The sequence below is a fragment of the Pteropus medius genome, unplaced genomic scaffold (genome assembly GCF_902729225.1).
Source record: "Pteropus medius unplaced genomic scaffold, Ma_sr-lr_union100, whole genome shotgun sequence".
Lineage (NCBI taxonomy): Eukaryota > Metazoa > Chordata > Mammalia > Chiroptera > Pteropodidae > Pteropus > Pteropus medius.
The window spans coordinates 28705011-28720356 of NW_024340696.1; the positions used below are offsets into that span (position 1 = coordinate 28705011).

At 34.0% G+C, this 15346-nt stretch overlaps 1 protein-coding gene and 1 pseudogene across 1 annotated transcript in view; one reads left to right on the forward strand and one right to left on the reverse strand.

Moving 5' to 3' along the window:
• The first annotated feature begins 1118 nt into the window (after positions 1-1118).
• Positions 1119-15346, forward strand: part of RPF2 (ribosome production factor 2 homolog) — a 31113-nt gene continuing 16885 nt past the window's right edge. Inside the window, exons 1-7 of the mRNA XM_039871843.1 lie at positions 1119-1241; positions 3627-3759; positions 5938-5975; positions 7281-7320; positions 10222-10303; positions 10942-11018; positions 14304-14425. Coding sequence (XP_039727777.1) covers positions 1219-1241; positions 3627-3759; positions 5938-5975; positions 7281-7320; positions 10222-10303; positions 10942-11018; positions 14304-14425 — 515 coding nt within the window. The 5' untranslated portion in view covers positions 1119-1218. The remainder of the gene's footprint in view (positions 1242-3626; positions 3760-5937; positions 5976-7280; positions 7321-10221; positions 10304-10941; positions 11019-14303; positions 14426-15346) is intronic.
• LOC120610084 (uncharacterized) lies at positions 12456-12575 on the reverse strand (annotated as a pseudogene).

Genomic DNA, 15346 nt, shown 5'->3' on the forward strand with positions numbered 1-15346 from the left:
AATATCATTAATAAGAATGTCAAGGTAGCAGAGGTCCTAGTTTTCTCAGATCCAAAATAAGATTTCTTTCACTCTCATGTCTTAACAAACTCTTATTTCCTACTTGTGTTCCATGCTCCCACTGTGATTGTATTAGTGTCCTACTGCTGCTGTAACAAATTTCCACAAACTTAGTGACTTAACACTCACATTGCTAATGGAAATGTTAAACGGTGCAGGCAAAAGATAGTTTGACAGTTCCTCAGAATGTTAAGCATAGAGTTACCATATGATCCAGCAATTCTGTTCTTAGAGAATTGAGAAGTCTACACAAAAACTTGTACCCGAATGCTCAAAGCTGCATAATTTATAATAGTCAAAAAGTAGAAATGTCCCTAAGTTTTTAAATGGATAAACAAATATGATAGAATGGAATGTTATTTACCTAAAAAAGGAAATGAATTTCTGGTACATTTCTACAACATGTCTAAACCTTAAACATGAACATGTGATCATAGAAAATGAAACAAGCCAGACACAAAAGGCCTCATATTTTATGGATTCATTTATATATTCAGAATAGGCAAATCCATGGAGATTAATGGTTGCCAGAGGTATGGCGGGTGCAGGAATGGAGAATGACAGCTACTGGTCTGGAAAGGGTTTCTTTTTGGGGAGATAAAATATTCTGAGATAGTTGTGATGCTTGCACATCCCTGCACTTAACAGGGACAAATTTAATGATATGTTAAGTATATGGTGATTTAAAAATTGGCGATATAAGGCACAGCAGTGTGATTTTCTGCACACCTTTTTATGTGCTAGGCATTGTGGTAGTTATAAACTGATTTCAGTTGTCAATAGTGTACATTTCACATTGACATTTTTAGAGACTACACGAGTAGACCTACAACCTTTCTAGCATCCTGGGGATTCCCAGACTAACACCTGGTCCCTGAATACCTGATTCAGGTTATACACACAGGTGGGTACATGAAGCTGCTAAAGGGGATGTTAGAGTGGTAATTTCCGGGACAGCCTCAGCAAAAACCCATAACCAAGGGAATAGAACAAGATTCTACCCAAAATGGCCGCTACCGCCTCTAGGCGTCCTCGGAGAGGCGGTCCCAGGAAGTGACGTCACGTTCGAGTTCCGGTTCCCCCTGTTCGGGAGTACAATCCTGTCTCGCGGTAACCGCGTGGTGCACGTGTGTTCACTAAGTTCCGGTTGCAGTAGCGATGGACGCTTTGGATCGGGTTATGTAAGTTCGTTGGCTTCCTACCCGGGGGAACGTTAGGAGAGGGGCTTCTATGGAGGGATGGAGTGATGTAGCCTCTGTCTCGCTCCTGGTTACCACTCTCCTTTCTCACACCCTTTGCCGGTCGGACCCGTGTAGGGTCCAATCAATCCACTAGCTGAGTTTCCCTGGGTTGGTGCCGCCTGCGAGGAGACCGCCAGCTGGGAATCCCACAGTGGTGGCGGCGGGGTGGAGGTGGCACAGAGGTATTGGCCGCTTTTTGTCTTAGCCAATTAGAAACGTCCTGGTTTCCGAAGAAGTGTGAGGGAGGTGGGAGAGTGGGGGTTCAGGAGCACAGGCCTCGGAGTCTGATCTAGGTGACAATTCGGAGGCGTCCACTTAAAGTTTTGTGACATTGGACCATTTAATCTCCGTAAGTCTCACTTTACTCTGTAAAATAACACTCATAATTGTACCTCATAGAACTGTGAGAATTATTTGTGAGAATGTATGTAAAATCTTGGTACAGCACGTTAGCTTTTTCTTTTCCTCCCAGCCTTGTACACTTCGCGTAATCCTTGAGCGATGTCTGTTGTAAATTCGTTCGAAAAATATTTGTTAGTCTCGTAAATGTTCCTGAAGTTATTTGCTGTGGTTTTCTTACGATTTACCTGGGTTAACAGTAAACAACAAAACCTTTTAGTCATTAATTCAGAGGTTTTTGCACATTTGCTATATATTCTTCTGGAGGTGGGAAGCAGAGATGACAGTTTTAGAGTCTAATTGGGGGACAAATAGCTAATAAAACATATAAGGTGTTATTTGCATTCGTTGCTGATTAGTGAGAAGTAACAAACCACATGGGAGTATAGAGCATATAGCATTTACATTGCTGTGTAGATAAACTAAATATCTCTTGATTTGATTTAGGAAATAATGTCTGTATTAGCCAGTAAATGATTAGAAGCTTTATATGTGCTTGACATTTTATCTGGTGAAATTTTTAAATATAAATGGTAAACTAAAGTGTGTGTATATTTTGTTTTGGTTTTTTTTCCATCCCAGTTTCCATAGGACTGGAAGAAGGAGAGGGAGGGTCATAGTTATTTAAGAGAGAAGGAATTCTTTCAGTAGGTGGCAGAGAACTTGCAAAAGCACGATGCTCACTAATAATGGAAGCAGAGGTGAAGCCCTTTTTCTGAACAGAAATGTAATAAAACATTCTACTCCTGCTGTCACATCATAAAATCAGAATAGTGGATTTGTTTTCCCTTCATATTTTGCAGGGCGATTGGTCTAAATGAGTTTTTAAATCTAGCTCATTGAAGATTTGTATGATCTTGGGCAAACTAACTCTGGCCTCAGTTGCCTCATCTATAAAATGAAGATAATAATTGTACTTGTCTCATAGGTCATGGTGAAGATTAAACCTTAATGGAGTGACTCTGTAAAAGTGCCAGTCGTTATAATTCCCCTTTGGTGGCAGTAATGTTTGACTTTCTCAGCAGTGATGTTGGAGTGTGATAGTGTATACTTCCGGGCAGGCATTGTGATCTTAAACCTGGAGGAAAGATAAGCAATAATTAGCCTCCCTATGTTTAGAGTTTGATCAGCAGTTATTGTGCAGTTCTTTGTGTTGGATTATGGGTTACAATTTGACTACTTTTACATTGAAGAAAACAATAATGGAGTAAAAATAGCAACAGTATTCACTTGAGCCCTTTTTTTGTTTAATAGAAAAGGATTTAGAAAGAAGCAGTAATAAAAGAATGCTAGGAATATTAAAATGCAAACTTTTTTAGAAAACCAGAAGCTAATAAAATTAACGCTTTTCCCCCCAGTTATCTATAGCTCCTTTATTTTATTTATTATTAGCTTAAGGTATATAGCACAATAGTTAGGCATTTATATAATTAATGAAGTGATTCCCCTGATTACTCTAGTGCCCATCTCGCACTACATAGCCATTACAGTGTTGTTGACTACATTCCCTATAATCAGCATAGTACCCTCTAGGTCCATCCAGGTGGTTGCAAATGGTAAAGTTTCATTTTTTTAATGGCTGAGTAATACTCCATTATATGTATGTACTGTAATTTCTTTACCCAATTGTCTGTTGATGGGCTCTTTGGTTGCTTCTATATCTTGGCTCTTGTAAATAGTGCTGCAGTGAACAAGGGGTGCATAAATCTTTACAAATTAGAATTAACATTTATAGTAATAATTGAATATCTTTTGCTAATTATCTCCCTAAAAAGTGAGATTTTGTTTAATGGTGGAATCCTAACTGATAAATGCTATATAATATTTCTGTTGATTTTTAAGATTTTGCACATTACTCAAGGTATGGTTTTATAATATGAGGAAAATATTTTAAATTGTTATAAATTGTGATTTTTTTATGAACAGAAAGCCCAAAACGAAAAGGGCCAAGAGATTCCTTGAGAAGAGAGAACCAAAACTCAGTGAAAATATTAAAAATGCCATGCTTATTAAAGGGGGAAATGCAAATTCAACAGTGACAGAAGTACTTAGAGACGTGGTATGTATATATACTTATTTTTAAAAAGGTATTGAAATCATTTTAAGGAAATTTTCAGCATACAAGTTTGGGCTTCTGGACAAACAAATACATAGATAAGTTTTCTTTGCCTTAGGAACTGCTAGCCTTAGAGAAAAGTAAAGTTGGAGATTATTTGCCTTGTCAAGGCACTGATTATTGGTTTTCCTTAAAGCAATTGGTTTCCTTAGTAAATTTCAACTGGTTCCAATTACTAGAATTTGGTTTACTCACATTTAAGGAACATATCTAATTTGTAAAGTGAAATAGCGTCATATTACTATATACTTATTCCTTCACTGACACCAGTTACTGTCTTAGGTGCTGGGGATTAATAGATGAAACATATTCTCTCCCTTCAGTGAGCTTAGTGAGGGAGAGAGACAAGTGAAAAACTATCGCATTGTAAACAAAGTGCTGTGCTAGAGGCATGCACAGGATGGGATGGGAGTCAGAATTGGAGCAAGACTGGAGAGAAGAGGAGAAGAGTTTTCAAGGCTGAGGAAGAAGCTTGTTCAGAGGAAACAGTGAAGGAGCATGATGCATTTGGGGAACTGCAAATAATTAGGGATGGCTAAAGGAGAGTGGGCTAGATGAAGCTAGAAGAACAAGCAGGGGTCAGGTAGTAACATGGAGTTTGAGTTTTATTCTGAAAGCTCAGTGGAACCAATGAAGATTTTAAGTGAGATGTGATCCTTTTAATCATCTTGACTAGAAAAGGTTGAAGTAAATATAGGAAACTTTAATTTAAATCTTTGCTGTCAGCCAAGTAAAGAGCATCTGGAGTCCAGTGATGGCAATGCAAATGAGATGATCAGAGAGACTAGATGTTGAGGGTAGAAGAGTTTGGGCATGAGTAAGAAGTATGACTTACCAGATTTCTGGTTTGGTTGCCTGATGAACAATAATGCCAGTTAATATATCATGTGGAGCAGTTCTGTTCAGGCCATGTGGTTTAAGTGATGAAGGTAAAAAACTTTGTTTTTTTCTTCTATAGCCTGGTGTCTAGTCCATTTTCTAGAACATAGTATGTGCTCAATAAATGTTAAATCAGTGAATTTAAAAGGCACAGTCTCAAGGGTTACCTGGTAGGTCGTTGAATATTTAGACCTCAAGTAAAATGGATAGAGTCTTTGAGTTAAATCAACTAAGTAAGTAACTGAATAAATTTTTAAACTGGACTAAACATGCTTGTTAAGCGCAATAGTTCATATATCTGAATGTCTAACATGCTCATCCTTTTTGTTTGTCTAAGTGTTATTGTGTTAATGGGATACTGCTCCTGTCCTTCCAGTACCCCATCAACACAATAACCCTGCATATTTAAGTAAGCTCTAAGAGCAGCACAATATTACAGATTATTACAGTAGTTGATACTTATTGATAACTCTTGAATTGTCAAGGAAAGGTGGTAATGTCTATTCCACGGAGGCAGGGAAACATTTAATCAAGAATCATTATGAGTTTTCATACTTAAAAAGATAGTTATTATTGGTGAATTTCTTTTGTTCACCAGCTCTGATAATGAGTGATCACTTTATCTTATTTTTTATTTCCCTTCATTTACCCCTTTCTCTAAGGCAAGATAATGCCTTAAATCTTTATTATTCCCTATGGTAGAGCAGTACAGACTGTATAGATAATAAACGATTATTATTGGGCGGGTAGAAAGAAGTAGGAAAAAAAATGAAAAGAGGGTTGAATAACAAGAATTTTTTAAAGGGCTATATTTAAACTGGCTAGTACTCTGTCATCGTGACTGTTTCTCAGTTCTCATATCTCCAGACGACATTATTTCACTTCTCTCAGTCTTTCCTGTTAGGGTTAATTCTTTCTTTTTTTTTTTCTGCTCTTCTACTCTCAAATTATTTGCCTGTAAAGAATGGAATAGGTAGAATTTAAAGAAATAAAGGGAAGCATTTAAGTTGGATAGACTATTGAAAGGGCATAGAAAATTTTAATTAGGGAAATCCAGTCTAAGTTAGAATATGAAGCTTATATTGCCAGTTGTTATAAGTGGTCAGAAGGGAGCCAAGCAGAAGATATCAGAATAGGATTTAAGGACCAGAGTAATCTTATATAATAACTGTTATAATGCTTTATATTTACCTCTGCTTTTCAGAGTGTTTTGTTTTAAAAGCTATGAATTATGTCTTACAGTATGCACTGAAAAAACCATATGGTGTTCTGTATAAAAAGTAAGTCATAATTTCTTTTACTTTAAATTATAGTGTTCCATTATAAAAGTAACAACCATTTTATGCAAGATTTCAAAAAATATTAAAAAAAAATACAACAGTTCCTTACATACAGCTATTTGTATTTTTAAATTTATTTCTTTCTAGTCTGTTTCCATTCATATTTATTATTCTTACATAATTGTAATCGTAGCAAGTTTGTTATTTTAAAATAATTATAGACTTAGAGAAAAGTTGCAAGAAATAATAGAATTCCCATGTATCCTTCCCCTAGCTTCTCTAAATGTTATATCTTGCATAACCATACTACATTTGTCAAAACTGAGAAATTAACATTGGTACAATTGGTACAAATTAACTAAATTACATACTTGATTTGGTTTGGACCAGTTTTTCCATTAATGTCCTTTTTCTCTTCCAAGATCCCACATTGCATTTAGTTGTCATGTCTCCATAGTTTCTTCCAGTTTGTGACAGTTCCTCAATCTTTTCTTGTCTTTCACGACCTTGATACTTTTGATGAGTACTTGTCAGTTATTTTGTAAAATATCTTGAATTTCGGATTTGTCTCAGGTTTCTCATGAATAAATTGAAGTTATGCATTTTTGGTAAGAATACTACAAAAGTGATGTGCTTTTCTTAGTAAATTATTGGGAGTACATGATGTCTTATGTTGGTGACATTGACCTTGGTTATAGTGGTGTCTGCTGGGTTTCTCCACTATAAAGTTACTGTTTTTCTCTTTGTAATTAGTAAATATTTGGAGGAGATACTTTGAGACTACGCACAGACTGCAAATAATTCTTTTTCTCCCCACCATTATCCCTTTGCTTGCTAAGTTCCAATGACACTTGCCTTTTTTGTTTCTTGAATAGTCTAAACTTTTTTCCATCTCAGAATCTTTGTTTATTCTATTCTTCAATTTTCTGTGGCTAACCCTTCATTTATGAGGTCTCAGCCCAATTATTTTCCACTCTTCACATTGACACTGTACCCTATTTTATTTTTGTCACAACAGTTACTACTTTTTGAGGTTGTTTATTTTTTCCACTTTAAGCTCCAAGAAAGTAAGGCTCTTGTTTGACATGGTATAGTATACTATACCATGGTATAGTATTCCTAGCTTCTAGCACAGGGCCTAGCACATAATAGGCACTAAATAAATATTTGAATGAATAAATATCTTTCCAACCTTTTTTATGATCATTTGAATATGAAATTATGTTTAGTTAATATTTTACTTAATTGTTATTGGTGAATTACTACGATTAAGAAAATTAGGCTCACATTTTTTAATATTCTTAGGAAAAATATTACAAGACCATTTGAGGATCAGACATCATTGGTAAGTGTGAAAATCTGTTTTAAGAGAGCATAGCATGTAAGTGATCATTCAGACTATTTAGTACTCTTAATTTATGCTTTTTAAAAAATTTAAAATCATCCTACGTGAGAGAATTTTGATATAAAATGGAAAGCAAATAAGACTTTTACACTTTCAAGTATTACTATAGGTCTTACATTTCACTATGGCTAGTCTGTATTCACTGCTTGCAAGTCTATTGATAGAATTTTTAAAAATTGAAATTGCATTTTAAGTGCATAATTAATGGATTATCAAAAGGAAGCTTGTTATTGGTCTTTGTATAAAGCAAGTTTGATTTTTAAAAATCTGACTTTTCTTTCTTTGGATGTTTTTAGAACAAAGAACTCTACCTGAATTATTGCTAACAGTTCTCAATTGCTTTACTAAAGTTAATCAAATTCCTGTTTTAGTGTACTGGCAACCAAAACTAAATGAAAAAGCCTAGTGAATGAAATCAGAGGGTAAAAGATGGTATATAGTAAATGGTAAATGATGAATGGATTTTATGTGATAATACTGATTTCTTTCTAAAGAAAATCTTACAGGAGTAAATGGTTTAAATTTTTTTTTTTTTTTTTGGTTTAAACTGTTTAAATTGACTTTATAAAAAGAATCGGAATGTGATTATGTTCTACAGGAATATCATTACTTGTTTTTCTTCTTTCAGTTAGTGAATTAAAAAAAAAGAACTTTTAAATAGAATCTCAATAATTAATTAGAAGACTAAAATTGAACATCTTATCCTAATGTGGCAACTAACTGCAATAAAAATTATACTAAGAAAAATATTGTCAAAATAAATATTCAGTTTTTTACGAAATTACTTATTGCAGGTTTTTTTTGGTAGTAATTTGGTGACAAGATCATGAAAATAAATATACAGTGTAACCCAGAATTCTCTCTCCTATCCACCATTTATCAAGGGCTGATATTTTGTGACTCCATGATGCTTTTAGTTGAGTGACCACTTGGTAGCAATGTTATATTATAGAATCTGTAACATTCTGTACTTTTTCAATCCACTGTTAACCGTGATAGCTTTTCTTACACTTAAAATTGTGGCATTTCCTCTCTGATCTTCCATCTCCGGAGATAAGTGGTATTTCATTGGCTATAATAAATCTCAGACCTCTACACCTCAAAATGGCTCTGAGAACAGTAGTCATGTTGGAAATGTTCACTATCTCCTCCTGACCTCCCACCCTCCATTTCTTACATTATAATCTTGGAACTATGCTTTAGAGTAAGAGTTGGCAAATATACCTCCTGTGAGCCAAGTCCCAGTTTGTGTAAGGCCCATGGGCTAAGAATAGTTTTTATATTTTTAAAGTTTATTTATTTAATGGTGACATTGGTTAACAAAATCCAATAAGTTTCAGCTGTACACTTTAACAGTGAGGCATATATATATTTACACTGTTCACCTTCCAAAGTAAATTTCTGTTACCACATATTTGCTAAAGTTTTTTTTTAGCATATCAAAAGCCTAAAATATTTACAATTTGGCCTTTTGCAGATATTTGACAACCCTTGCTCTAGAATTTTAACAAGTAAAAAGTGGACTTTATGGAAAAGAACAACAGAGATGAGTACTATATATACATGAAAGGTAGTTTATGGACGTCTTTGGGGTGTTAGTCATAAAATGAGAATGTAAAATAAAAACATTTTAAGAAAGCATTTTCATTTATTTGGACATTTAAAAAACATTTTTGAACACCTACTTTGTGCCAGACACAGTATAAGAATCCACATATGAAAAGCCATGTGGCTCTTGCAGATTTTTGCAGGAGGTGTTATTGTCTGTGATTTACACATGATAAAATTAATTCTCAGAAAAGTTGGCCAGATCCCATAGTTCTGCTAGAATTCCTGGACTCTCTGACTTTGCATCCTCCACATGGGGAGTGGATAGGCAGGTAGGTAGTTGTTTGCCCCACTTGCTTTTGCTTAAACACTGGAATGAATGATAACCAAATTAGTGGCCCACATCTCAGGGAGTCTTGTAACCAATTAAGAAAAGTTGAGGATTATGGTTATTTTGTCTCTTCTTTAATGTTTGTCATTAAGAAACTTTTCTAACTAGACTAGAATTAGACCAGAATACGTTAAATCTAATTTTTGTGCTGAGATTGGGAATCTCAGTAAACCGAATCGAAATATGTGGGTTGTAGCAGACATGCGCATCAGTATAAAAGGAGCTGTCTAGGATAACGGTTTCCACTCACTCTCAAATCTGTAATGGAAGTCAACACTCCTTATAACACAGATCTGTAAGTAGGCCCTTGCCAGCTGTACAAAATGGAACTAGTCACAGCTGGGTGGCGTGGAGATTCTAGGGTAAGATTCCTGTGTGGATGAAGTTTGTAATGAAAAATAGGTATATGCTTTGTAAACTCATGAATCTAATTATAAATATCTAAAAATACCATATTGATTAATTCATGTAGAATTAAATAATGTAGGTTCCCTATGTATATTCACATGTGTATTAAATGTATGCCAAGATGTACAATTGATGTTAGCAGTAGTGTCCCATGAGTAAAGGCATTTGTTTAGCAAATGAAAAATACTTGGTGTACTATTCCAGAATAACTGCATAGCTGAAAATAAATGGTCTCATTTTACTTATTAACTTAATAGTTTTAACATAATTTTAGTCTTGAACTTATACCTTTTCCCTATGAACCCCAAATCAGAAAATTTGAAGTAAAAAGGTAGGGAAAAAACCTCTTCCTCTGTTTATTCCTATATAACATACTAACTCTTCATTAACTTCCACTGAAAAAAACATTTTTTTTTTTTAAAAAATTCAGATGTACAGTTCTTAAGTTTCCTATATTTATTCATTGCACGAATGGGATTTCTTTGGTTTTATAGGAATTCTTTTCAAAGAAATCAGATTGTTCTTTATTCATGTTTGGCTCCCATAATAAGAAGCGGCCAAATAATCTAGTAATAGGTAAGTATTATTTTTAATATTTCTACTTCTGTTACTGAGATTAATTGATGGTGTTGAGGATTTAGGAGTAACTAGTAATCTCTGAACTAGTATTTTTATTTTCCTTGTGAGCTTGAATAAACTTTTTTTTACCTGTCAGTCTTCAGGGAAAGAATGGGCATGTAAATATTACCTCAAGTAGTAGATATTTTTCTAATATTAAACATATATATCTCAAATCAGTGTTAGAGTTAGAAAATGAAGTAACATTCTTACCTGTATAAATTAACCCTTTCCTAATAAATATCTATTTAATGAATACATTTGAAAAAGAACTCTTGCCTGGGTGTATTGAGACTTGGTCTGGCATGCTCACTGGCTTGAATTAAGCAAGCCCTTTACCTTCTCTGGGCCTTTACTTTTTGATAAAATAAGGGAGTTTGGCTAAGTGATCTTTAAGATCCTTATGAGGGTCAGGATTGCAACAATATATTCTAGGTAGAGTTGAAAATTTAAGAAAGAGGAGACATGTTTGAGGGATATATGGAGAAAGAAACAAGGCAGATATTAGGACATTTCGAACATACAGATAAGTGGGTTTTTATATAAGGGGGCTGTTTGGGAAAAATAAATGCTTAAAAAATGTATTTTTCTTCTAGGTCGTTTGTATGACTACCATGTGCTAGATATGATTGAATTAGGTATCGAGAAGTTCGTTTCTCTGAAAGATATTAAGGTAAGATGCTTACTGATCATAAAAATAAGCATTTTACACTGTTGCTCTTAGGCTATAGTGACATCTTGTGGTGAAGAGTGCTGATACAGGTTTTAGCTTAAAGGAGAAAACTTTATTCTAGTGTGCTCTAAGATAAAAGCACAGTTTCATTTTAACTTTAGAAAGAAGAATATATTTATATACTATAACACATACAGATATTCTGGCAGTTAGACTTCAGAGTGGTTACAAATTTTTGTCTGGGTCCATGATTTAAGTGCTATTTTCTCCCTCAGTTATCATGGCATCAATTTTATAGAACCTCAGAGATACCAGAATTTCAAAGTGAGCCTTGTTCTAAACCTGGAAGCTTCAGCCAATTCTGTAGTATTTTGGCTGCTAGTCACTAAATTATTAGCTCAATCCTTCCTTTGAAGACTTGGCATCTGTGTGTATCCTTTGTTTAAACAGGATCGTGAAGTAGAAAGTGGTAAATCGTCTTAGAAAAGCAAGAAAATTGTCCTAATTCAGCTCCTGGGTCCAAATTGGGCTTCTGCTCCCTCAGAACTCTGCTTCCCACTTAATTTATTCTATCAAATACATATTTCACTTAGACCTCATAGCTACTATAAGAAAAGCTGAAATTATTTTTCTTATATAGATTTAGAGATTGAAGCCCGGAGAAATTCCATTGGTTACTGAGTCATATACATAGGAAATGGTATAACCAGTTAGACTCAAGGACTTTGAAAGAATATTGAAGTTTTTAATGGAAAGTTATATAATTACTCTCAGTTTATGGGTCTTCGAGGGTCATGGTATAGTTGAAAGAATTATAGCAAATATATAATCACCCTTTTTCCCAGCCTCCTCTAAAAAAGAACATAACTTCCAGATTTCCTGTGGGTTTGAAAAAAGGCTCTTACCATATCAACACTTAGCTATACTAGCTTCCTCAGGTACAGGGTAGAATCGTAGCCTGATGTAGAGGGCAGAACACTTGAGTTTGAGGCCTCTCTTGGCCATTTAAATGACATTTGTGACATGATAAGTCAGTTACTTCCCTGACCCTCAATTTCAATCAAATGTTAAATAGGTATAACAACATCAAATGAGATAATATGTGTGAAAATTCTGATCAATCAGAATAAAATATTGAAAGGCGTTTTGTAAAGTTTTAAACCCATGTATGGTGGAAGCCATCATTTTATTACAATTTCTCTTTGGGGCTCTGCACAAATCCTGGAGATGAGCGGTAGATCCCCATTTCACCTTTACCATTGCTGCTAGCTTGGTCACCAGTTAGTGGGCCTGAGCATGATGCATGTATTCCAACCTCTGTACTCTTTCTGCTTCACTTCCAAAGCAAAGAAATAACTTCAGTCACTGTGCAGCTTGTAAACTAGACCACAAAACTGTTAGTGTTTGTCAGGTCTTATTCTTTTTTTTTTTTTTAAACACCTACAGCACCTGGTATTCCCTAGGTGGTCTCCCATCCAAGTACTAAACAGGCCTGACCCTGCTTAGCTTCTGAGATCAGATGAGATTGGGCGTGTTCAGGGTAGCATGGTAGTAGACGAGGTCTCATTCCTAACAAGAACCATTTAAACTGAATACTAAACTTTCACTCATGGAGTATATCCATAACTATAAAATTCATTAGTTTGTGAAAATATGCTTACATAGATAATCCTTGCATAGACTGTTAGTCAGCCCTTAACTTTTTACCTTATTATATGGTTACAGGCTTGTATTTTTAGTTTGTTTTGGAGTTACTTGTTTTGTTACACTTTTTCTTCATATTTATTTCCTCTTTACTCTGCCTCTTCATTTTTAAGACATCTTCAGCAGTTATTTCTTGTCTTACTTCCCTGCTTTTATTGCCAAGCTCATCCTTCTGTTAAGCAATATTAGATTATACTCTACTAGGAAACCGATTATTCTGAGAGCCTGTTTTCTAAGATGGCCAAACTTCTAGGGATGGTTTTTCTGCATAAAAATTTAAGACTCGTTGATTTTATTTTAGATAGTGTGAAATATATTGCAACTGTCTGGATATTTTACTTGGAAAGTTCATGTATAATTTATAATAATTATTACTTTTAATTTAAAAAGTTCAAGGACTACATAATTATAGTATTTTCAGTATACTATCATTTTAGTATCATTTTACATTTTTTCAGTATCATTTTACATTTTTAGTAACTTTCAGACTATCGGAATAAAGCTCATCTGTTGTTCTAGTTTCAGGGTTTTCACATTGTGAAAAATATCAGTGATCTACGTATTAAGTACTATTTCACATAACTAGTTTAGTTGTATTTCTATGATGTGTATACTGGATTATGACTTAAAGTAATATTTTTTATTGCTATACATGTGGTCAGGATGGTTTGAAAGTTGGTGTTTGCCTCACTTTCTCTTACCTACTTGTATGTACTTAAATAACCCCATAGGCTCAGGGGTAGCAATAGGAGGGTCACGTGGGACGTATGTTGCACATTGGGTCTGGAAAGTCCGTTTAGGCCCTTGATCAGACAACAGATCTTAGACACATATCCTAAGTATAGAAAGTTAAGGTTCAGAGTTTGGAAGCAGAATGTTAAGATAGTGGTCATGATGAAGGGCAAAGGATGTTTGTATTGTTTTTTTCTTCCTTCTTTCCTCCCTCCCTTTTTATTTTAACACCTATAACTTTTTTTTTTTTTTTTTGCTAGATTTGGATAATCCTTGATTGGTGTCAGAGCAGAGGTACTAGAATCAATGGGACGCTTAGACCAACAACTATTTACCTTCTTCCATAAATTAATCCTTCAGTTAAAGATTTTTTTCTATTTGATTTTCTTTCATTTTGATGGCTTTTCAATTTAAATCCTCTTATTACTCACATCACATTCTTCTTGGTATAGAAAATCTAGAACTGGACAAAATCTTTTTTGTATTTAGTAATAGCTTCAACTCTGCTGAGTGAGGATTAGCGCATACTTTCTATAGCTTGTATAAAATTATTTTGCTTTTCATGTGAATATTTAGTTGGTACTTTAATTTAGCTTTCATATAAAACTAGTTTATGTGATACAGTAGGAAAGGCACTGGTACAAATAATTCAAAGAAATTTATTTCAACTCTAGAATGTTCACTATTAAAGGTTAGTGTTTTGTAGCAAGTTTAGCATTTTATTTTATTCTTTGCATAGAATAATGTTAAAAAGTAGCTTAAGTCATTCGTTGACCACTTATTAATTTGGCAGTATGACAGAGTGGAACAGATAATTATATAATTACAATTTTTTTTTTCATTTCATAGAATAGTAAATGTCCTGAGGGAACAAAACCCATGTTAATATTTGCTGGTGATGATTTTGATGTAACAGAAGACTACAGAAGGCTAAAAAGTCTTCTTATTGGTAAGTTTTGTAATACTTTAGGGTAGCTTAGGTAGGCAATCTAATACTGTCTGTAGTGGCATTTTGCCATTTCACTCTAGTTATACAGCTTTTACTTTTTGATTTCTTTTTTCCTTTTCATTATTTTCTTTATTCCCCACTAGCAGGGGAAAGTTAAAAGAATGTTGTCTGTAGATCATTATTATTCTTTGATGCTATAGAAACTTTGGTATAAACCTATTTACATAGCATTTTATACTTTATAAAATGCTTATTCCCATCTGTCATTATTGACATCATTAAGTTAAATTTAGAAAATTGAAAAGTTACAATTTTAAGATTGTTACACATCATTCACTTTCAATTCAGAAACCTTTACTTATTTTTCTTAGTCTGATATATAAGATTTTTCACACTATAACTTGCTTTCTTGATCTCTAATTTCCTTCCTTCCTTTTCCATTAAAAGTGACTTTTTAAAATATATTTTGCATATTCCTATTGTCATTTCTGATTTCATTCTTATTTATCTGGTTTCTTCCATTCTTGCAAATTTTGTTTCTTTCCCTGAGAACCCTCAGTCACCTCCCCAGCTCCTTTTATTTTGTTACTGTTATCTTAACTGGCAAGCATGTACTAGGTACTTTAAATATATTGCTTCATTCTCACAATAACCTTGTAAAGTTGTTTTACAGATGACTTATTCTTAGTGAACTACACTAGTTCCTAATGATTTATGTAATGACTATACCCTTTCCTATGTGTTCACAAGTCATCTTAAAATCCAATATACAATTGTTGTTATTGTCTGGAATTGACATAAATTTTACCAATTTTATACCCCCTTTTCTCCCCTTTTTTTTGAAAAGCTGGTGTTCTCCATGATTTCTTAAATGTTAGTAATATTTAATATTCTGTAATCACATCTGCCAGCTTTTTACTGAAAAGAAGTTTAGTTTGTCCCC